The sequence below is a fragment of the Octopus bimaculoides genome, chromosome 4, assembly GCF_046866305.1.
Source record: "Octopus bimaculoides isolate indiv1 chromosome 4, ASM4686630v1, whole genome shotgun sequence".
Taxonomy (NCBI): domain Eukaryota; kingdom Metazoa; phylum Mollusca; class Cephalopoda; order Octopoda; family Octopodidae; genus Octopus; species Octopus bimaculoides.
Genome location: NC_142931.1, coordinates 124,454,477 through 124,479,330, shown reverse-complemented (window position 1 = coordinate 124,479,330; position 24,854 = coordinate 124,454,477). Strand labels below are relative to the sequence as shown.

The 24,854-nt window shown below is 37.5% G+C and overlaps 1 protein-coding gene across 1 annotated transcript in view; it reads right to left on the bottom strand.

Moving 5' to 3' along the window:
• Nucleotides 1-23,239: 23,239 nt before the first annotated feature.
• Nucleotides 23,240-24,854, bottom strand: part of LOC106881176 (tetratricopeptide repeat protein 7B) — a 150,244-nt gene continuing 148,629 nt past the window's right edge. Inside the window, exon 20 of the mRNA XM_089351411.1 lies at nucleotides 23,240-24,336. Within this exon, the coding sequence (XP_089207537.1) occupies nucleotides 24,204-24,336 (133 nt within the window). The 3' untranslated portion in view covers nucleotides 23,240-24,203. The remainder of the gene's footprint in view (nucleotides 24,337-24,854) is intronic.

The following is a 24,854-nucleotide window of genomic DNA, read 5'->3' as shown; positions in this document are numbered from 1 at the left end:
CAAGGATCAGACAAGCTGGTGGAAGTCTGCTTGCACCTTCATTATCATCATCATTTAGCATCTGCTTTCCATCCTGGCATGGGTTAGACGGTTTGACTGAAACTGGTATGCTGGAGAGCTGTACCAGGTTCCCATCTTATTTGGCATGGTCTTTGCAGCCAGATGACCTTCCTAATGCCATATACTCCAAAAGTGTAAAGAGTGCTTTTTATGTACCACCAGCACGGATGCCAGTTACGTGACACCAGTATCAACCATGACTATAATTTCACTTGGCTTGACAGGTGTCCTCAAATATGGCTTATCACCAAAGGTCACATTACTTATTGCCTTCATGAGGCCCAACATTCAAAGGGTGCTTTTTACATGACACCGGTCTCAGCCACAGTTGGCTTGACAGGTCTTTTCAAGCATAATATATTGCCAAAGGTCTTGGCCTCTTGTCATCGCCTCCATCTAAAACAATTAGCAAAACATACCGCCTGACTGGCCTTCGTGCAGGTGACACGTAAAAGCACCCACTATACTCTCTGAGTGGTTGGCGTTAGGAAGGGCATCCAGTTGTAGAAACTCTGCCAAATCAGATTGGAGCCTGGTGTTGCCATCCAGTTTCACCAGTCCTCAATCAAACCGTCCAACCCATGCTAGCATGGAAAACGGACGTTAAATGATGATGGTACATGTTACGAAGTCTTACTCATTTGCAAGTGAAAGATGTAGAGTTTTTTGGACACAGCCATGGTAAAACCCTCACAAGTTCATCCAAATAGCTTAGACACTCGGTGAGAACATCACAACTGTGGAACTGCTTTGAATTCAAGAACCAGTCATAGAATATGACAACAAATATATTTACCTGTTTACCTGACAGCAAAACTGATCTCATCACCCAGAATCAAAATTGATGTTCAGGTGATCAAGCCATTAAAAATTGAAGAATCAAAAAAAAAAAAAAAAAAAAAAACATGCTACTGTTTAGTTAAGGAGGTTGCTTCATTGCTTGGCAAATGTTTTCTACAATAGTCCCAAGCCTCCTGAGTGGATTTAGTACACAGAAACTGAAAGAAGTCTGGTATAAAAATGTATACTCTTTCACTTGTTTCAGTCATTTGACTGTGGCCATGCTGGAGCACCGCCTTTAGTCGACAAAATCGACCCCAGGACTTATTCTTTGTAAGCCTAGTACGTATTCTATCGGTCTCTTTTGTCAAACTGCTAAGTGACAGGGGACGTAAACACAACAGCATCGATTGTCAAGCAATGTTGGGGGGACAAACACAGACACACACACACACATACATACATATATACGATGGGCTTCATTCAGTTTCCGTCTACCAAATCCACTCACAAGGCTTTGGTCAGGCTGAGGCTATAGTTGAAGACACTTGCCCAAGGTGCCACGCAGTGGGATTGAACCCGGAACCATGTGGTTCGTAAGCAAGCTACTTACCACACAGCCACTCCTACACCTATGTATATGTAAGTTGACACCACATGATTATTGTGAACAAGTGGTCTCCATTTCCAATCTTCCTTGAAGCCATATCCTGCCATGGGGAAATATTACCTTACATGGAAACGGGTGTGGGGTAGCAACAGGAAGAGCATTTGGTTGTAGAAAATCTGCTTCAATAAATTCCATCTGAATCATGCAAGCATGGAAAAGTAGATGATAAAACGATGAAGATTATTAATTATTATTATATATACATAGGCACAGACATGGCCGTGTGGTAAGAAGCTTGCTTGCCAACCACACGGTTCCAGGTTCAGTCCCACTGTGTGGCACCTTGGGCAAGTGTCTTCTACTATAGTCTAGGGCCAACCAAAGCCTTGTGAGCAGAAACTGAAAAAACCCCATCTACGTTTGTACCAACGCTGATGTGTTTATGTCCCCGTGACTTAGTGGTTTGGCAAAAGGAGACCAATAGAATAAGCACTAGGCTTACAAAGAATAGGTCCTGGGGTTGATTTCTTTGTACTGCAGTCAAATTACTGAAACTTCTAAAAGAATATGTGGAGGTATTTATGCGGCAATGGCTTTTGTCATGTTATAAGTCGTATTGATATATGTGTGTGTGTATGTATTTTGACAAATTCTTTAAACATCTGAGAAATACTGAAAAACTGGGTGCCTTCTGAACAAAATCCTCTGTTCCTGTTGGTTCTGTACTGAGTTACACAAACATTGTTGCTGTCAGAAATACAAAGATTTTCCTGTTAGATACCTTAACCAATGGCATTTGTTTACCAATTGCACTATAAAGTAAATAATAGCAAAATACTATACTAATTCAGTCTTTTGCTGTATATTATTTGGAGTTTATTGAATCTACCCAGTCCTTAACTGGTAGATATATTGTGTGCTGAAGGCTTATACTAGTGAAATTTGAACTCAAACTGTAACGAAATACCACAATGCATTTATTCCAGCGCTCTACTAATTCTGTTGTCCAGTGTCCTGTTAATAATAAACAACTCTCTATATGGTTACTCAAACTGCTAGAAATAGCAGCCAAATTTCACTTAAATCACACTAAACTGTCTTAAAGAAAGAGAAAGAACTTACTGGATAATATGGTCCAAGGGATGCTGTGGCTGAAAATAAAGACTGGTTGGTCATGGCTAGAATATCTATGATCAAAGACTGGGGTTAAGCAACACTATAATGAAAATAATAACCAGGTGGTAACAGAATCACAACTTTGATTGTTAATAAGGTTTGGCTGTTGGCAAAAATATACTGACATAGGTGCAGTGCATCCACTATTCAGGTAGCCCTGCTCTACTCCTCTACACTTCTTTTCAACCTTGTTACATCTACTAACACCACTCAACTCCTACACACACTAACCACTATGCCTCATTCTTCTTTGCCAGAGCATCGACCCTCTGGAATCTCCTCCCAGCAGGTTTTGACATCAAACTCACAGGCTCTGAAGGGCCTGCAATGATCATGGACACTGCCCCTTCCTCCAGACTCAGCAGGTTAAAAACAAAGTATACTAGTATAGGTACAAGTGTAGCTGTGCAGTAAGAAGGTGGTGAGCTGGCAGAAACGTTAGCACGCCGGGCGAAATGCGTAGCAGTATTTCGTCTGTCTTTAGGTTCTGAGTTCAAATTCCGCCGAGGTCGACTTTGCCTTTCATCCTTTCGGGGTCGATAAATTAAGTACCAGTTACACACTGGGGTCGATATAATCAACTTAATCCGTTTGTCTGTCCTTGTTTGTCCCTTCTATGATTAGCCCCTTGTGGGCAATAAAGAAATAAGAAGCTCGCTTCCTAACCACATGGTTCCAGGTTCAGTCCCACTGCGTGGCACCTTGGGCAAGTGTCTTCTGCTATAGCCTCGGGATATATATGTGCATGTGAGTTTGTCTTTGTCAGTGTATTTGTCTCCCACCACTATTTGACAACTGGCATTGGTGTGTTTACATCCCTGTAACTTAGCAGTTCAGCAAAAAAGATGATAGAATAAATACCAGACTAAAAAAAGTACTGGGGTTGATTCATTCAATTAAAAAAATCTCCAAGGTGGTACCCCAACATGGCTACAGTCCAAAGGCTAAAAAAATAAAAGATACATGATCCGTGCATTCATCGTCATATTGCAAAGAATTACATCACCAGAAATCGATGTGAATGCATCATCAGATGAAATATTCAGTGGAAGCAAGAAACTAAATCTTCTGATTCAAGTAGAAGCAATGATCTGTTGTTTAGTGGCAAGGATGACTTTTTTTTCAGCAGACCTATGATGAAAAGCATTCCAACTGTGACCAACCCTGATTACATTATGTGTTCTCTTTCAAGATGGTAGGTATGATCTGACCAAGATTTGGGTATTAAGTATAGCAGACTGTGCAACTATGTAGATGCTGGATTGATGACAATGATGCAGTAAGTAAAAAAGAAAACACCCAATAAAAAACATTAAACAGTCTGAAACATTTTTCTCTCCCTATTTTGGGTTCAAATCCTGCCGGTACTACTATCATTCTAGGTCATATTCAATTCAAAATTTACATCCAAGTGGACTGTTCTTACTCCATATTATTCGGAGCTTCCTTACGTCTTGTGTATATATGTGTGTATATATATATATATATATATATATATACACACGTATGTATATACACACACACACACATATATATATATATATATATATATATACACATATATATCTTTAATCTTTTCCTTGTTTCAGTTGTTTGACCATGGCCATACTGGGGCACTGCCTTGAAGGGTTTTAGAGTCAAAGAAATAAACCCTAGTACTTATTCTATTGGTCTCTTTTGCCAAACCACTAAGTTATAGGGGACATAAATACACCAGCACCGGTTGTCAAGCAGTGTTCGGGGGACAAACACAGAGACACATAGATATAAACATATGTAATATATATATATATATGACAGGCTACTCTCAGTTTCCATCTACCAAATCCACTTACAAGGCTTTGGTCAGCCAGAAGCAAGGTGCATGCAGTCGGACTGAACCCAAAACCATGTGGTTGAGAAGCAAGCTTCTTAATTCTTTATTGCCTACAAGGGGCTAAACATAGAGGGGACAAACAAGGACAAGCAAACAGATTAAGTCGATTACATCGACCCCAGTGCGTAACTGGTACTTAATTTATCGATCCCGAAAGGATGAAAGGCAAAGTCGACCTCGGCGGAATTTGAACTCAGAACGTAAAGACAGACGAAATACCGCTAAGCATTTCGCTCGGCGTGCTAACGTTTCTGCCAGCTCACCGCCTTTAAAGCAAGCTTCTTACCAAACAGCCATACCTATATATATATATATATATATATATATATATATATATATATATATATATATATATATATATATATATATATATATATATATATATATAAGCTCAGCAATTGGCTATGCAGGCAAGACTCCTTACATTCAGTTTGTCACCAGTTGTCCTAAGGAAGGACAAGAACTATAGCTCAGATCCTTCACAAATATTTCCAAACAGATATCAGAAGGTATTCCATTCTGTATTCTAACAATTCCACTAATCTACTAGTCCCAAAAAAGATCTTTAACAAAATGAAACCGACCGTAGTATAAGGGCTAACTAGGTAGGACACTTATTTACATTGTGTAAGTATTTGCTATGAACACAAAGCAGTACAAGTGACAGCACAAATCAGTGACTTCCCAGCTGAGAAGGCTAACTCATTGCCTTTTCATCTGCAAAACTCAACCCAAATGTTTAGTTAGTCAATGCTGAAGCTGGGATCTAATTAGTGTCCTTTGCTTGTCTGGTTTTTTAATCTTCTTGTGACATCAAATATGTGCAGAAATTATAGACAGCAACTTTAGCAAAATTTAAAAAAACACTTCACTCAGATTAAAAAAATGTATCAAGAAAGGTATAGCCCACTGCTGACAGATATATATATGTATGTGTCTGTGAGTGCATATGTATATATGTGTATATCTAACTATCTATATATATATATGTGTATGTAAGTCATCTAAGAGTCCATAAGTCAGGAAAAAATGCACTCATATATCTATCAATAGAGTGTTTTATCTGAAGTGAATCCCTAGCATGAAACCGATTGGTAAGATCAGCTGTAATGGATATATAATATTGTACACTTCGAATAATATATATGGGCGGGGTGGACACATGGCCTAATGGTTCAGGCATTAGACTCATGATTCTAAGATTGTGATTTTGATTCCTAGACTGGGTGATGCGTTGTGAGTAAATCCTGCAATGGACCAACATCCCATCCAGGGGGGAATATATGCACCACAGAAACCGGGGAACTGGCCCTATGATTCAGGAAGGACCTTTATCCTTTCATGTATAGATGAGTATATATCATTTATCATTAACTTCTTTCAGTCATTTTTAACTGTGACCATGCTGGGGCACTGCTTTGAGAGGTTTTAGTTGAATAGGACTTGTTTTTTAAAGCCTGGTACTTATTTTATCAGTTTCTTTTGCCGAATCACTAGCTTACAGGGGTGTAAACACACCAACACCAATTGTTGAGCAGTGGTGAGTGGACAAACACAGACACAAAGACATGCACACAAGAGCCTCTTATATAGGCACTTAGTGCATTAAAGCACATACATAGATCAGAGCAGACAAAATTCATCTGTCATGGGTACCAGAATTCCCATATCACATTATTTTGATCTATTGGACCTCCTCAGTGGAAAGCACCAATCGCTGCATGCCAACCAAATCTCACGGCTATGCTATATAGAATATCAGCATCTATTCAGATGCTGATGCCACCAATAGCAAGCAGCCTTATTAAAAATTAATTATCAGCGACAAAAGCAGTATTAATACCAAAAGGTAATCTTTATACCCAACTTAACATATCTTGTTAGAACACTGAATACTGCATTATTAACCATAAAAACACACACACAGATCATAGCAAATGAAATTTATCTGTCACGGGCACCATTCACAGTTGGAGGTGATAATTTCTAGATATCTACCATACAGAGTGGAGTACAGTTCAATTCTGAACATGCTAGGGACATTTAGCTCTCTCTCTCTCTCTCTGTACATATATGTGTATGTATGTATGCATGTGTGTCTGTGTGTGTAGATAGATAGATAGGCAGGCAGACATAAATATATATATATATATATATATATATATATAGTGAGTTCAAACAAGAAAAATGACAAAAAAACAAAAAGCAACAACGCAAGGACGTGATACAGATATTGTGTTAGGAAAGAAAGAGAATTTGACGTTTCGAGCAGAGCTCTTCGTTGGAAATATAGGAAAGTCCAAAGAAGGGAAGACGGAGGAAGAAAAAATCGCCAACGATATACATGAGGTTACATTGATATATATATATATATATATATATATATTTTTTGTGCGGGTGGCACATGAAATGCACCATTTTGAGCGTGGCCGTTGCCAGTACCGCCTGACTGGCCTTCGTGCGGGTGACACGTAAAAGCACCCACTACACTCTCTGAGTGGTTGGCGTTAGGAAGGGCATCCAGCTGTAGAAACTCTGCCAAATCAGATTGGAGCCTGGTGTAGCCATCTGGTTTCACCAGTCCTCAGTCAAATCGTCCAACCCATGCTAGCATGGAAAGCGGACGTTAAACGATGACGATATATATACTTATACACAGATATATCTGTATACATATGTATGTATAAGTGTATGTATGGCTGTGTGTACCACACAGTTTTTACTACTCATCACACTTCACTGTTGTAGATGATAACGATTATATATAAACCACAAAGTAACATACAGTTCACTCCTAAAGGTGTTAAACACAATAAATATGCAGTGTAAAGAGACATACAGGTCACATTGCTGTAGGTGGTTGATACATAAATATGTACCACAATGTGAGGTACAGTTCATGCCTGTAAATAACTGACACCCTAAATGTATATCACAGAAAGGACCACAGTTCATTACAGTTGGTTGTAGCAACAATAAATATGTACCACAGAGAGAGGTACATTTCACTACTGTAGGTGGTAGACAATAAATAAGTACATTTCATTTCTGTAGGTGGTTGACACAAAGAGAGATACAGTTCACTGCAGTAAGTGGTTGTTGACACTATTAATGAGTACCACGGACAGCAATACAGCTCATGACTGTATTTAACATAAACAAGTGACTGAGACTCTGCATAATTGACAAGCATCTTCGTAATATGTAGTGATAAAACTGAAAAAAACTTCAAGTAGGATAAAGATGATGTTGAAAAGAAGAAATATAACAATATAAACTGAACTTAGGGTGACAAGCTGGCAGGAGCATTAGCTCCATTTCATGCTTAGCAACATTTCATCCGTCTTTATGTTCTGAGTTCAAACTCCACCATGGACAGCTTTACCTTTCATCCTTTCAGGGTTGATAAAATAAGTACCATTCAAGCACTGGGGTCAATGTAACCAACTTCCCCCGTCTCCCAAAATTACTAGCCTTGTACCAAAATTTGAAACCAATATAGACTGAATTTTCAAGCTCTATGTTGTGTCGACGCCCTCAAGCGAAGAAGTAGGATCGCCCAAGACATATAAATAGAGGTAGTCTAGCCGTGGCAGTGACTGTTGAGTAGCCGTCATGTAGCAGTTGAGTAGAGATCATCCGAAGGTGCTAGATAGCAGTAGCTTGAGACATAACACTCTAGAACAGGGGTTTTCAAACTTTTTGACTTGCGGACCCCTTTATATTTCAGGCTTTACCTTAGGGACCCCCTTATAAACGCTTATGAAATTTATACATAAATATTTGCTTAAAATAACATATATTTTTACATTTATTTATTTAACAGTATTTAACAAATAGGTCTATTGTCAATTAAAAGATTTCGATTAAAAAACATATATAAAATCAAATTGCCCATAAAAAGTATTTGCTGTCTACGGACCCCCTGTCTTGTCCTTGCGGACCCCCTGTGGTCCGCGGACCACAGTTTGAAAACCCCTGCTCTAGAATGCTGTCTTATCTTGCCTTACTGTGGACCCTCAACTGCTTATGAAATTGTAAGGGTACTATCAAAACATATAGTATATCATAGACATCTAAACCTAGCAAGACCCATCCTTTTCCATGTCCATCCACAGCTGATTTCTTCCAGAAAGAGAAAGAAAAAATCAATCTACAGTACTACAATGTATGACAGACTGATCCATTACTATTTGCCAAATGTCTTAACCAGTTTCACATCTAGCACGGAAACTCTGAGGGTGACAGCAATGCATGTGTGACATATCTTGTGTCATCTAAACTAATAAACAATACCAAGGCTATCAACTTTCCTAACCTTATTTGCCTCAAACAACAAAAAACTCTAAGCCTAGACTGAGGCACTGTCTCCTCCTCTAAATCTTCAACAGCTACTACATCAGCCTGTATATCACAGAGCTTGCTAACTGCCCTCAACATGGTATCCATTATATGTTTACTAACACAATATACTAATCAATATACTCAATTCTTCAGCTATGGAACATCAGCCTTCCAAAATTCACTTTTTTTTCCTACAGTTATTAACTTACAGCTATTCAAGTTAGATATCAACTGTATCAATTCCACCAGTGCTGGATGACCTGCAAAAGTCATAGACACAACCACTTCCTCTCAAGTTAACATTAAAAAAAAAAAAAAAAAGAAAGAAAGAAAGAAAAGAAAAGAAACTGAATGAGTTGATGACAGAGCTTTTATGTAGTCAAGCAGTTTGCTAGAAATAGCAGCTAAATCTTCCTCAGATTATGCCAGGCATAGATAAACGTTTTCAAGAAGTAGACCGCATGAGGCACAGCTCATTATAAGGTGGGCTGCACTACTTAAAATATTCAAGGTAATTTATTTGTAGGTGTGCCATTCAAAAAGTCCTGCAGGCCACAGTATGCCCATACCTAGATTGCACGCAACTCTCTTAAAATAAGATATATTAGATAACATGGTCTGCAACATACGTATACCTATAGTGTACTAAATCTAGAAAAAAAAAAGATCTAATGTGGAATGCTTTTGATTATATGTCTGCTCAGTTAGGGCTGACCTAGGTAAAATCTACTACAGTAACAAAACAAGCCTCTACTTTGTAGCACAGCTGGTGAAAAATAACTACCAAATCTCCTTCAAATAAAACCTTACTGTTTTAAAAAAGACTAAAAACAGACTGAATAATGCAATCCTGGACTGAATATACCTACAAGAAAAAGACAAAATTGCTCTACTTTAGATTCTTTTAATCAGACAAACAAGGAGTCCTCAATAGGGTCACTCAACCTGCTAGAAATAAGAGCCAATTCTTCTTCAGATCCATACTTTACCATCTTTCAAAAGAAAGGGCACAATGGGTAACACCCTAAGTATATTATGTCTACAAGAAATGAGAAAAAAAAAGTGACAGGACATCCAAATCATTGGTTTCATACAGCAAAGAGTGGCAGGCCTGTCTGGGTCTGTCGTTCTGTTCGGTCTCAAATTAGTGTGCATGTATGTATTATGCACTCGTGTGTGTGTGTGTGTCTGTAGGCATGCATCTGTGTTTGTATGTCTGTGTGCGTGTAATATCTAATATCACTTTACAGTGAAAAGTCTTACAAGTTAATTCATTCATAACTGAGATGGTAATTTCATGAGTTAACAACAACTGAGATATGCCTGTAACTCTGAATGGATCACTGAATCAACACAAAAGATATCCCATTACCACAGTGTGTGTCCGGGTGTGTGTGTGTGTGTGTGTGCGGGGGGGGGGGGTGTTCAGATCGTCTAGTGAACCTTCTCTTTTTCCAGTGGGAAGCTTCAGCTGCAAGAAATAAATGCAAATAGCTCAAAGAGGAATCAAGTTGAACCTGCATCACAGATTCAGCTTGCTGTGTGCTTACACAACCACAACTGCAACTACAAACACTACTACAATATACTGCTGCCCATACAACTCAATTATCATACTGCTGCCCATACAACTCAATTATCACATTGCCCCATACGTCATACTACCACCATTACTATCACACAACTACCAAAACAGTCAATACACATCTACTACTATTACTACAACCAATACAAACCTACTACCACACAGCTACCAGTTCATCACACAGCCACCAATATAACACCACTACTACTACTACCCAACAACTAATACACCTTAACTACTATTACCACCATCACACAAGTACCAATATACTATATCACTACTGCTACCAGCATCATCACCACCACACAGCAACCAATACATTATACCAACGCTGCCCCTACCAAAACTACACAACTGCAGACACTCAGGTAGATTGGTTCCTCACCTGAAGAATTACTTCCGGATGCCAGGCATGTGGTTTTACCTACCTCTGGATCGCTCAAGCGAAACACCAATGTGCTTCATCATATACTCACATATTCAAACATATACACATGTATGTGTATATGAATGTATGTGTACATGTTTGTGTGTATTATTATGTGCATGTATTTGCGTGTTCATATCTATGTTTGTGTATACTTATATAGATGATGGGTATAAAGTAAGCATACATACCTATATATATATATATATATATATATATATATATATATATATATATATATGGGTGTGTGTGTATAGTTTGAATTTACAGAAAACAAAAGATGAAGACAGGTGAGTGAACAACAAGCAGGTACTCGGGAAGAATGGAAAAGTCTTTGATGTTTCAAGCCTATGCTCTTTGACAGAAAGGATTGAGAGGGATAGTATATGTACATACATACATACATACATATATACATACAGACACACCTTATGTATGTGTGTCTGATTATATGCATTTGTGGGTTGATATATATGACAACATCAACATCATCATTTTTATGTTTGCTTTCCATACTGATACTGGTTGAATGTTTTAATAGAATCTAATAGATCAGAGAACCAGAACTTGCTCCAGTGTCTGTTTCAGCATGGTTTCTATGACTGGATGCCCTTCCTAATGCCAGGCATGTTACACAGTATACTAGGTATTTTTTCTGTGGCACCAGCTCTAATGAGGTCACTGTCTAACTTACAAAACTAAAGGATCCCTTAACAGAGAAGGAGATAGGATGGTCACTTTATGTGAGGTGTTTTAATCATGATTCTTGCCACTTGACTTAGAGTACTGTTTTGAAATTCTCACCTGCACCTAACTATAATGCATACATGAACGAAAGAGACAGTGGAACCCCAAATGCAATTGATAATGTCATTTAAGTCACATTTCTGTAGAAGACATCATGCATGTAATCAGCAGCTGACCAAAAAATGTTATAAAATATACTTCCCAATGTGACAATCTTAGAAAGAGGTAAAGACCCCCTTCAGTCATGAATGACCATGGGATTGCACAAAGAAAGCTACTCTCTGAGGCACAAGTTCAGGCAAGGTTGTTTATGGAAGACCAGCAGCCCTTCCTCTTCATGCCACCGATGTTATCCAAGGGAGAGGTAAAGGCCGATACAGCTTGGCACCTGTGACATTGAAAACACATTTCTACATTTCTGCATTGTGAAGACCTAGCATCAAATATATTACCATCCAACATAGTGCACCAGTCTACCTAAGGCCACAGTCATTCAATGTATTCTTCCATCCTTTCAAAAACAATACGTATGTTTACAAAGAATTTTACTGTTATTTCTAGCATGTTAAGCAACTATGTAGAGGCCTTTCTGCATTGGTCCAAGAAGTATTATTCTCACATTATTTGATTACCATACTTCCAATTTCATCAGCCATTAGTGGCCAATTCTTTAACCCTTCAAGTACAAATATATTATCCTTGGTAGTTCAAGTATTCCTGATGACTGTCAGTCTCATTTCATTTTTTTCAGAAGCAGGTACATTTAACACTGCTGTCTTTTTGAAAAGACACAGCCTGCCATGGGGAATCATAATTGCAGAGTGATTCAAAGAGCAACAGCGCAATCATTATCATTGGCTAATACAAACAAAAGTATCCTGATATGAAAATAGAGTAATGCCATTACATCAGGGAGTAATGCCATATTCACAACTGTTATGAATTTTTCTGGACAGGTCATCTAGATAGAAAGCAAAATTTAGAGATGTGACATACTTACAGATGAGAGGCTGACTGAGCCCATGGACATTTTGATCCTTATTAACCAGGAAGAAAGGGAGCGAAGGATATGACATAGTCAAGATGGAGAGGATTCTGTCCATAAGTTTCTTGATCAAGAGTCATGTTACGTGGAGAGTTCACGAGGTATGACAGATTTGTAAGGACGAATAGGGGTGAAACCCTTTTACTGATCCATGCCTACTAAATCATTGGTTATAAAAAAAGAGAGATTTGGGGGGGAAAAATAAGGAAGAGTCATATCCTTCTGAATCCCAATTAAATTATTAGTTTAGAAGTTTAGAACAAAGAATAGTTCCTTACCATTACATAATTATGAGAAAGCAAGAACTAACTGGGACTATTGTTGAGACTGTCTTCTAAGAAATAAAGAAAATGTTTTCACTTTGGATTGAATATTCTCATAACAGTGAGAAAAGTTACAAAGTCATGGATTTTATAGTATGAGATTTCAACAACAAAACACCAATAATAACAAAAACAGCAACAACACTAACAATTTCTAACATTGACTCAAAGCCATCAGATTTTGAAGAAGAGCATAATAGATAGAAGCGACCCCCACTACTTCGGAACCTGCTGGTCGATTCTGGGGGCTGAAATACAAAGTCAACCCAGTGAAATTTGAACACAAAATGTAATGAGATACTAAACAATGGCTTTAAATTTTGGTCAGCAATTTTAGGGAAAGGATAAGTTAATTCTATGGACACCAGTGTTCAATTGATACTTATTTTATTGACCCTGAGAGGATGAAGTGTAAGGTCAAACTTGGTGGAATTTGAACTTAGAGCATAAAGAGCCAGAAGAAATACTGCTAAGCATCATGTCCACTGTGCTAACAGTCCTGCCAGCTCACTGCCTAGATATAACTAAATAATGCAATATGAATATTAAACTAAGGTGGTGAGCTGGCAGAAACGTTAGCATGCCAGGTGAAATGCTTGGCGGAATTTTGTCTGTCTTTATGTTCTGAGTTCAAATTCCGCTGAGGTCGACTTTGCCTTTCATCCTTTCAGGGTCAATAAATTAAGTACCAGTCATGTACTAGGGTCGATTTAATCGACTGGTCCCCCCTCAAAAAATTTCGGGTTTTGTACCTAGAGTAGAAAAGAAAAGAATATGAATATTAACTCCACCTTTCTGCCTTTTCAGCCAGCCTGCTCTTAAGACTTGGATAATAATACATCTAGTAGTTATTGTTATACTTGGGGATGGTCATACTTTGCCAATTAAATGCATGTCCATATATTTGGCCTTCACTTCAGCTTTACAATTATTATTTTAGTTTCTTTGTCCTTTAACATCTAGTAGTATTATCCATCTTCTCGCCTACAAGCCATATGCGTATTTGAACACAAAACCAAACTAAAAAATGATCAATTGTGCAGACAAGAATAGTAAAATATGTTTGGGATGTATCCGCTTCCACTACAGTTTCCAGCTCATCATTATCCACCTTGGTCTCAGGTCTATCGCGGGGATGATTCTCAAGAGTAAACTCACCAGACCGGGACTTCTCAAACCATTGACATACAGTGCACTCATTCGCCACATCTTCACCAAACACTTCACTAATGTTTCAAGCTGTCTGGGATGCATTGGTTCCACAACAGAATTCACATTCATAACCAACTCAAATTTTTTATCACAAAAATTGATTTACAAGAGAAAACTCACAATATAATCAGACACAATGAATTGCATTTTGAAAAGTGATGATGTAACTCTTCAATGTTGTAAAACAAACAATTGTCAGGATAAAACATTAGAGTTAACGACTGTCAAACTTGGTTTATAAAAAAATCAGACATTTCATTCTTAATGACCTGATACATACATACAAACACACATATACATATAAACATACATACATACATGATGGCTGCCCCCTCGTTATCGAGTATGGCCATTGCACGAAGCTTAACTTAATGGTGCTGTGATCAAATGTGACTTTTTAGCCCAGCCAAAGATCTACAATGTCTTGCACAGAGTTGGCATCCAAAACCTTCACTGGCAATAGCTGGCTGTTGTTGTAATTGGGCTCCATGTACCTTTGCATGTCGTTTAAGTCCTCCTGCTGAATCACACTCCTTTCCACATGCCTGACAGACATGATTACATACATACACACACACATATACATATAAACATACATACATATAATTATCTGCACAAATATATGCCTAGGTTTCTCCTATGTACATGCTCATATGTGAACAGATATAAACAAACATAGATAAGCAGTCATATGTGCACATGCACTCGAACTTCCTTCACAAAGGTAGCGATGAGTTGTAACAAGATTCAATTGAGGTTACACTACTAGATGGTCCCTCAATGAAAATTTGACAGAAATTGAAGTTATTTGCATATATTGACAGAGGACCCCTATAACTAGTCCCTGTAAGAGAGAGAGAGAGAGAGTGATGGATAGAGACATGTCCATGATATAAAAGAGAGGTGATATTATTACTATTCTTGGCCATCTAGCCGTGTGATCTTGATGATGATAATGATGATAATGTAAGGGTTAATGGTTCTTTCATCTCTCTCTCACCTATTTTCAATATATGCATGTGTGTGTGCATGTATGTATACATATATATATATATATATATAGAGAGAGAGAGAGAGAGACAGAGAGACAGAGAGACAGAGACAGAGAGAGAGAGAGAGACAGAGACAGAGAGAGAGATACAAACACACACACACACACATATACATATGATTTTATGTGTCTGCATCTAGGCATGCATGGTGTGTATGTCTATGTATGTTTACGTTTCAAAGACCAATGTCAATCCAGGATGTAATTATTTTTTTATTTCATTTCCTCTAACTCTTTGTTCTGTACGTATCTCTCCTTTTTACATATACAACTGCAAATGCAAACACACTCTCACAGAAACTCATTCTTTCTCTCTTTCTCTCTCTCTCTCTCTCTCACTTTCTCTCGAGGAAAGACTGGTGGTGTAGTGTGAGTTAAGCAATCATTCTGTTTTTAAAAGGAATCATATCATGACAAAGGTTGTTGGTGTGATATGTAACGTGGAGAAGGACTGACATTATAGTGTTGTCACACACAAATATTAAACTGTATATCTGTATATATGTGTGTGTGCATGTGTGTGTGTGTGTGTTTGTGTGAGTGTGTGTGTGTGTGTGTGTGTGGACACAATATATAATATATATATATAGAGAGAGAGATACATATATATTATCTATTTATAAATTTCTCTCTCTCTCTATATATATATATATATATACACACACACATACATGCAAGCACACACACACACACTTTGATGAAAACAAACACAAACGTAAAGACAACAAACATATCCATCCACATGCAGATCAAACATTTACAATATACATATACTCAGATACACAGTCATAAACTTACAATTTGCACATACACGCCCAATTAAAATTCTACTTTTAAATTTTCAAGAAACAAACCTCCCCTTCTTCTTCTCTCCTGCTCTTCTTGACACCTATGCCTTCTACTCTTCCTTCTTCACCCTCACCTTTTCTTTCCACTGTTTATGCAATTACTAGTTGTCACTCAATCTACCCCACCTTGCACCCACGTAATCTTTTTTTTTTTTATTACCTTCCTATCTCCTACCCACTCCCAAAACTTTGATTACATGAACACCACCTCCTTCTCCCTTGCCACTATGCCTTGTCCCTCCCCTCCTTACACAGCTACCAGGCAATCCTTCATCACTTCATTTTTGTTTCAAAATAACAAAAACACAACTTTTATTTTCTACATGTCAATCTATATACATGCACACACACACTCATTAAATCATTTTAATTATATAAATACTATGCAAAAATCTATTAATAGATCAATATGCCTTCCTGTAGAGGCAGGTGTTAGATTTGTTGGAACCAGGGTACACTCAGTGCTCAGAAGTCTTGGACTAGTTACAGAAGAGAGAAAAGACATTACAGGAATTATCAAAAGCTACTGAGAAAGCAAGCCATTACATTTGGCTAGAGAGAAGGGTGATGCAGCAAAAATGAGCATTGAGGATCGTAGAAATAGCTGGCCCAGAGTTGCAACATCTGACTCAACAAAGCTTGTACTGCTGTTTTGACATCTATATCCATGGGTGGACCCAGGCAGATTTTTGGCTTTTACCAATATTCTAGGAGTATATTGATCAGTGTGTAGTACATAGGGAAAGAGGTGGAGTCCAATGACTAAGGAATATCAAACAGACAAATAAGGCTTTACATAGTAGTAGCTATTACACAGTGCTGGTATCAACTGATAGACAGTAAAACATTATCCTACAACCCAGTTCACAGCTCCAACAGTTCAACACAGTACAGGTCATTATACAGCAACAAAATAGTAGACCCACAAACGTTCGTTTTTTTTTTTTTTTTATATGACTGAATCAGAGGAGAAAAAGAAGCACTTGTGACCCTTTTCAGGGAAATGATAGGAGTAAGGGATCAAGCTATCTGCAGACTGGAGATTTGGTCAAAGGATTGCAAAAGAGCCATAGGTGTGGCTGTGTGTTTAAGAATCTTGCTTTCCAACCATGTGTTCTTGGGTTCAGCCCCACTGCACAATACCTTCCACAAGTGTCTTCTATACAATAGAACTCCCCAGGTCAAGCAAAGTCTTGTGAATGGATTAGATAGACATAAACTGAAAGAAACCTATTGTGAGTACATGTGTGTGTGTGTGTGTGTGTGTAATGTAAGTTGTGTTTGTCTCCCACAACTACTTGACAACTGCTGTTGGTTTGTTTATGTCCCTGTAACTTATCGGTTTGGCAAAAGAAACCAACAGAATAAGTACCATATTCAAAAATAAGTAGTGGGGTTAATTTGTTCCAGCATGGCTGCAGTCCAATGACTGAGAAAAGTGAGACAAAAGATGAGATCAGAACCAGCTTTAAGAGCCACCACAATTCTATAGTTCTACAGCTGCAGTTTTTACTGTCAGAACAGTTGTGTATTGAAGGTTAAATGAGATGAGACAAGTTAAAAGCTAAGCTAAGCCAGGACTTCCTCTGAGAACTGAAGAAAATACATGCAAGCTATGAGCAGTACTTACTTGATAATGAAGAAAAAAAAACAAAAAACCTAAAGCATGTCTAAGCTTGAAGTTAGAAACTATTCTATCGAAACTAACAAATTAATTACACCAGCCTGGTGTTTTGTTGCAGCACCACTGGTACCACTACCGACAACATAATAGCAATCATCTCCTTAAGTAAGTATATTAATGACTGATCAAATTCTGGAGGTAATTTCTACCATTCAGCACCTATTAACAGATCAAGTAACTACATTTCCCTTTCTGTGTGTGCATACATGTGTGTATATGTGTGTATATATACAATTAGATACATACATGCATACACATATATGTACACACACACAAACACACATATACATATATATATATATTGATGACAATATATACACGTGCACACACACATATTGCTGATATATACACGTACACACACATACATATATATTGATATATACATGCACACACACACACACACACACAAATACACATGTACACACTCCATTATTATATGTGTATAGATTACACTTAACAACAACAATAACAATTAACAATGATTTCTTAATGGCAACAATAACGATAATGGTTTCTTAGTTTCAGAAAAAAATGTTCTAATGTTCTTTATTTTGTATGTGTATATACATAAATTGCACATGTGAGGATGTATGCATGCACATGTATGTATGTGCATACATATCTGTGTGTGTGTGTATATATACATACATATATATATTTTATATATATATATAATATCCTTGTTTTTTATTTTGATTTTAATCACCTTACTTTGAAATTGAATGGATAATACTGTACTAAATTCTGGTGCCTCAACTTAACCCATTACCTCCCATAATTCTATTAAGTGGAATTTTTTTATGAAACTTTGATTTCTAGCATAAAACAGCCTTAGAAATACGCTGGAACTTAACCCATTACCTCCCATAATTCTATTAAGTGGAATTTTTTTATGAAACTTTGATTTCTAGCATAAAACAGCCTTAGAAATACGCTGGAATGATCAAAATAACATTTTTAATAGAAATAAGCGAGATATTGGGTGAAAAATTAGCAAACCTCATTTGAATATCAGAAATATACCTAGTAGATATAGCAAAAAGATTAGATACATGTAAATATTGACAGAAAATTACGAAATTTGTAATTTTTAAGTGATCTCATATGAGATCACTGGTAGGTAATGGGTTAAGTACCATATTCATCTGAATCTAAATTTTGGCTGAACTCATCTACCATACCCAAAGTATGTTTTATATATATATATATATACATATATATATATATATATATATATATATATATATATATATATATATATACAGGGTGCAGTGAATAAATTGTCATCTAAATTACGCAAAAATGAAAATAACAGGGCAGCACTACCTCCTCCAGGTACTTAATGTAGGCCTCCATGTTGTGTCTGAGACCGTGTGGGAAGATGAATGGCGGCATAACATCACCATCACTAGTGATCACTCCAAATACTAGGATGTTGACTGGATGTTTGATTTTTATCACTCTCGGTACATGTTTTGGGGATACGGCAAGCCAACAGTTGTTTTGTGTGTTCACCGTCTGATACTGACAGAAATTTTTCTCATCTGAGAAAAACCAAAGCATGTTCGGTTGGAGGGGATGCTTGAGTTTGTTCAAAAGCTTCATAGCGCGGTCTTTCCTCTTGTCCTTGATGGCTTGGGATAAAAATTGTTTTTTTTTCTCATCTTGTATGAGGAATAGCGAATGTCTTCATGCACTACCTGCCTGATAAGAAACTCAGACACTCTCATGTCCCTGGTGATGGACCTGATTGACTGGGAGGGATCGTTGTCAATTATGGCCTGGATCTCACCAACAAATTCAAGAATTCTTTTCTTATCACAATGATCAGAGTGAGTTTTCTGAGCTACCGTACCTTCATAATCACCTTTAGATTCATCTAACTCTTTCCGAATCTTCTGCACTATCCTCAGATTGACACCCAACCACTCTGAAATGTTTGTATTGACTTTTCCGGCATGAATGCCAAGCAGTACAGCATGTCATTTTCAAATTTCTGGCAGAGTGAATTGTGTCATGGTGCTGTTTTTCTCAGACGGTGCCCAACTGACCCTACTATACTGTGTAGTCAATAAATTCAAAAACAATGCACAAATGGCAACAAATTACCTGTCATAGGAAGGAGGAAAACAATGAGATGGAAAAGGGTTCCAAAATTTGACAGTTTGAGGAATAAAGCTACAACCATAGAAAGACTTCCTTATTTGAGGAAGCACAACAGCATTTGGTGAAGACACTGTGAGGTTTGAGTCAGACGAGATGGCACAAAGGGATCTGGAACTGAGAGAGAAAGTTCATCAGAGAACTTCTTGTGACAATAACAATGGAAAAGACTAAGACAGGCAACAGCACATCGATGTGACAAGGGTTGCAGAGTTGAAATAAGAGAGGGACCAATCAAATTAGGGACTTACTTCTGAACTCAGTTGAGGAGATCCAAGTGACAAGATCCAAGAAAGATGAAGTGAGAAAGCGAGACCAAATAATTTCAAAAAAAGACCATTTGATAAAAAATTAAATCTAATCTTCAGTCAGTGGTAGTTTTGTCCATGCGATATCAAAAGTAACAAAACACTTTTCTTGACTCCAGGTAAGCTGTGTAGAAAGAAGTTTGCTTCCCAATCACATGGGTTCAGGTTCAGTTCCACTGCATAGCAACTTGGGAAAGTGTCTTCTACTTTAAAAAATTTTTAGTTCTACAGGAACTTTAAAAAAAGTTTCTATTTCAAGCTCCATTGAATTTTATTTTTTATTGCATTCAGTCTATCATCCCCCCCCTCCTCCCCTTTCTTTTGCTCTAACACTAACCTTGACATTTCTATCATTCCCAATCTCTCCTCCACTTTCCTCCTTCCGAATATTTAACATAACATTTCCAAACCCTCTTTTCTACGTTTATATAGTTCTCAGCTACTCTCATCATCATCATTCTAGCATGGATCAAATGGAATTTCTTGAACCAATCATTGGTTTAGTACATTTACAATGACAAGAATGACAAAGGAGTGATTGCACAACTCAGACAGAACAAACATCACAAAGTATTTTTGTTTGAAAGCATGAATGTGTAGGCTTTCCCACTAATGTACAGCTTTCACTGACATATATTGGCAAAAGACCCTCCCCACACACACACACACATACCGATACATACATGGCTTTCCATATAGTTACCATCTACTAAATTCCACTCAGAAAGCTTGTTGGCTGTTTTACAAGCACTCACATTTGCCTTTGTCTTCTGTGTATGAGTTTTAAAGTTGAGACAGTGAACAAGGGTGACACCTAAGTGAGGGACTGGGTGTGTGTGTGTGTGTGTGTGTGTGTGTGTGTGTGTGTGTGTGTGAGAGAGAGACAGAGAGAGAGGTCTCTCTCATATTACTGCTATCTCCACCATAGCCACAGATGAGAATTCAAACTGTTTGGGAGCCTCGTGCAACCCCTTCAATAGCACTTAGCATCTGGAGTTTTACCAAGTGCTCATACAAGCAGTTGTATAGTGCAGTCAGTGGTAAAACAATCTTCATAGTCTAGAGGATTAGTGAAGGGCATGTGAGTCAATAATCTGGAGATTACTCTAGTCATTAATGGAGTCATATTAAGTAGAATCTTGAAAGATCAAGCAATTTTCTGGAGATCAGCATTTCACTTTCAATTCTTAACTTCTAGTAATATTCGGTTTGGCAGTTCAACTTAGAAGCTCTACTTGTTCATGATAAGTCATACAGACACATCAGTTCAAACAACAGGACATGTTTGTGATGTGGTAGGGCACCTGTTCTTGTTCCCTGCCCATGACTTGCCTGTTGTGGGCCAACACCAAATAGTTGTTGTGTCATGTGGAACAGATGATAAAGGTACTTATACCTTCTTTTTCTAACCACCTGATTCAAGCAGTATTTTTGTCCTTAAAAGCTATAAAGTGATACTATGATGGGCAAGACTGAAAGGTTTGAGATCAGGGTTTTTTGTTTGTTTATTTGTTTTTGATCTTTCTATGAAATCTCTCACCTACTTTCTCCAGTATTATTTGAAAAAAGAGAAGTTCTGACCGCTATTATCATCAGTGTTGGGGTTAGGTTTAGGGTTAGGGTTATCATCATTTAATGCCCATTTTCCATGCTGGTATGGGGTAGATGGTTTGACAGGTTCTGGCAAGTCATAGAGCTGCATTGTGCTGCATGTCAGCACTGACATGGTTTTTAAAGCTGGATGTCCTTCAACTTAACAGTGTGTACTGGGCACTTGTTCATGCTACTGGCATTAGTAGAGTTGCCAAGTAACTTACAAGATAGGAAAAAACAAAGAAAGGGAAAAGTCATTTCAACTAAGTGGGGGCAGTATTTGAGAGGGTGGAGAAGGGAATTTACACCATGGACAAGCAGAAGTAGAGGTGTCTTGCTATAGAAAAGATATATGGCTACTCCATGTTTATATAAGAGTGGTTGGGAGTACATTTCATGGAAAGTGAATGAGAGTGAATAGATGAGCCAAATCTCATTTATAGCTTAACAGGCATAAGAAGGCACTTGACTTCATAATGAGAGCAACTGGGGTTTATGTGGGGTGAACTGGTTGTCCTTATGTGGCTATTTCCTCTTCATCATCATCATCATCATCATTTAACGTCCGCTTTCCATGCTAGCATGGGTTGGACGATTTGACTGGGAACTGACGAACCAGACTCCAATCTGATCTGGCAAGAGTTTCTACAGCTGGATGCTCTTCCTAACGCCAACCACTCCGAAAGTGTAGTGGGTGCTTTTTACATGCCGGATGTTAATATTCCTTTCTTGCATAGGCACAAGGCCTGAAATTTCAGTGAGAAGAGAATAAGTCGATTACATTGCCCCTCCCATTGCTCAAATGGTACTAATTTTATTGACACCAAAAGGATGAAAGGCAAAGTGAACCTCAGCAGAATTTAAACTCAGAACATAAAGACAGATGAAATGTTACTAAGCATTTTGCCCAACATGATAATGATTCTGCCAGCTCACTGTCTTCTTTGTATTTCAATATTGCAATGCATTTGTAATTTTCCTTATCACCTAATGTAACCTCCCATTCTGTGTATTTGGGTGTTTCATCTTTGTAGCACCTCTTCTTTCAGGGCTCAATGCATATAAAGAAATGCTTGTTATTATTACAATGACTGCATAGTATCAGAGATGATAGAGCAACAGAATAAATGCCCAATAGTATTTACATCCGTATTTATTTATTCTGAGTTAAAATCCCACTGAGATTGCCTTTGCCTTTCATCTCCTCCAGGGAGATGAAACAAATACCAGTTATGTACTGCAGTCAACTGAATTAACCGTATTTCTACACCACGATGTATGTATTGTGTAAATGTAGGAAATCGTCATCACTGTCATCGGTGCTGTCACTGTTACTATTATCACCATCATCATCATCATCATCATCATCATTAAAAAGAACAACAATAACAAAAACAACAACTGTAATAATATGGAAGAGAAGACAAGCTTTCTCTTTTTCTTGATCTTTTCCTCTTTTTTTTTCTTTTCTTTTTTTTTTTTGTTTCTTCGTTGGTACAAGATTGTATCACAGTGTTTGTGGTCACCATCTCAGTCACGAATGAAGAATGAAATAGTAATTAGAGTAACAACAACAACAACACAAATGATTGCTATTACTGTTACTGCTAATAATAATCATTTTAGTAGTGGTATTATTAGTAATAATAGTAAGAATAGAAGTAACAACAACTATAATAATAATAATAAATTATTGTTATTATTACTGCAAATAATAATAATCATCATTACGATTAAAAATATTATCATTATCATTATTATTATTAATAACAATATTAATATTATTAATATTATTATTAATCGTAGTAGTAATTATTAATAATAATTAATATTATCATTATAGTAGTAGTAATTGTAGTAATAAAATAACAACAATAATAACAATAACAACAATAACAACAACAACCATTTGAATTGCTGTTAAAATGTACAAAAAAATAACACCCTCTGTTGTCATCGTGCACAGCAAAAACACACATATCCAAGCAGGCAGCCATTATTATGATGCATGTTGTGTGGAACTATTCATCTTCGCTGCTATGGTTTTACACCTGCTGGATGGTGATAGATACCAGTGAATACTTTATTGTTAACTTCACTTGACATACTAAACAAGTAGCACATTAACTGCATTCCCTGTAGCTGTCTACCTACCCAGCCATCCACTTTATTGGCATCTGAACAGGCTGGTTAGCTGGGGTAGATTGTCTGTCTGTTTGTTTGTGTGGTGGCTGGTTTTGGTGTCTAGAACATGATTTACTTCTGTGGTAAGCAGCAGTAGGGTGGAGAGGAGACACAGGCAGCAGGAAATTAGCTGATCCTTCTGAACAAGCATGACATTTCATTTCGACATTTCTCGGTAACATACCAGTCAGTGCAACAGGCGTGGAATGACAGTGAATGGAATGATAGGACTGTTAGCTTCTAAGTCCATAGCAAATTGGAGACAGTCACTTGCAGCCTCATACTGACCAAGGCTGTGTAACACTTGACCAAGACAGTACCTAGGTAGAAGAAGAAAAAAAGAAATGAAAAAATATGAAGATAATTCAAATAATCAAGATGAAGATAAGATGAGAAGATAGCTCAAGGGGAAAGAAACTGATATCAGATTAACATGTGAAAATATTTATAGAGAAAGATAGAATTAACATGTCCTGACAGTCACACATCACTTCACACAATATGTCCTAATTGCCACATAACACCATACATAACCCATTACATAACATACTTTGACTGTCACACAACACACCACCTAATTATCACACTACCAACAACAAATACCCTGCCTTCTGCGCTATCACCTGACTGTCACATTATACACCACCTCCTGACAGTCACACTACATGTTCTGACTGCCACACTGCACTCTGTCAAATTACATGTCTTGACAACCATAATTACACCATACAATGTCCTGCTTGTTATGCTAGATACCACGTCAGACTACTGTACTACATCATGTGCAACAAGTCCTAACTACCAAATTACACAACATGCAACATGTTTTCATTACTAT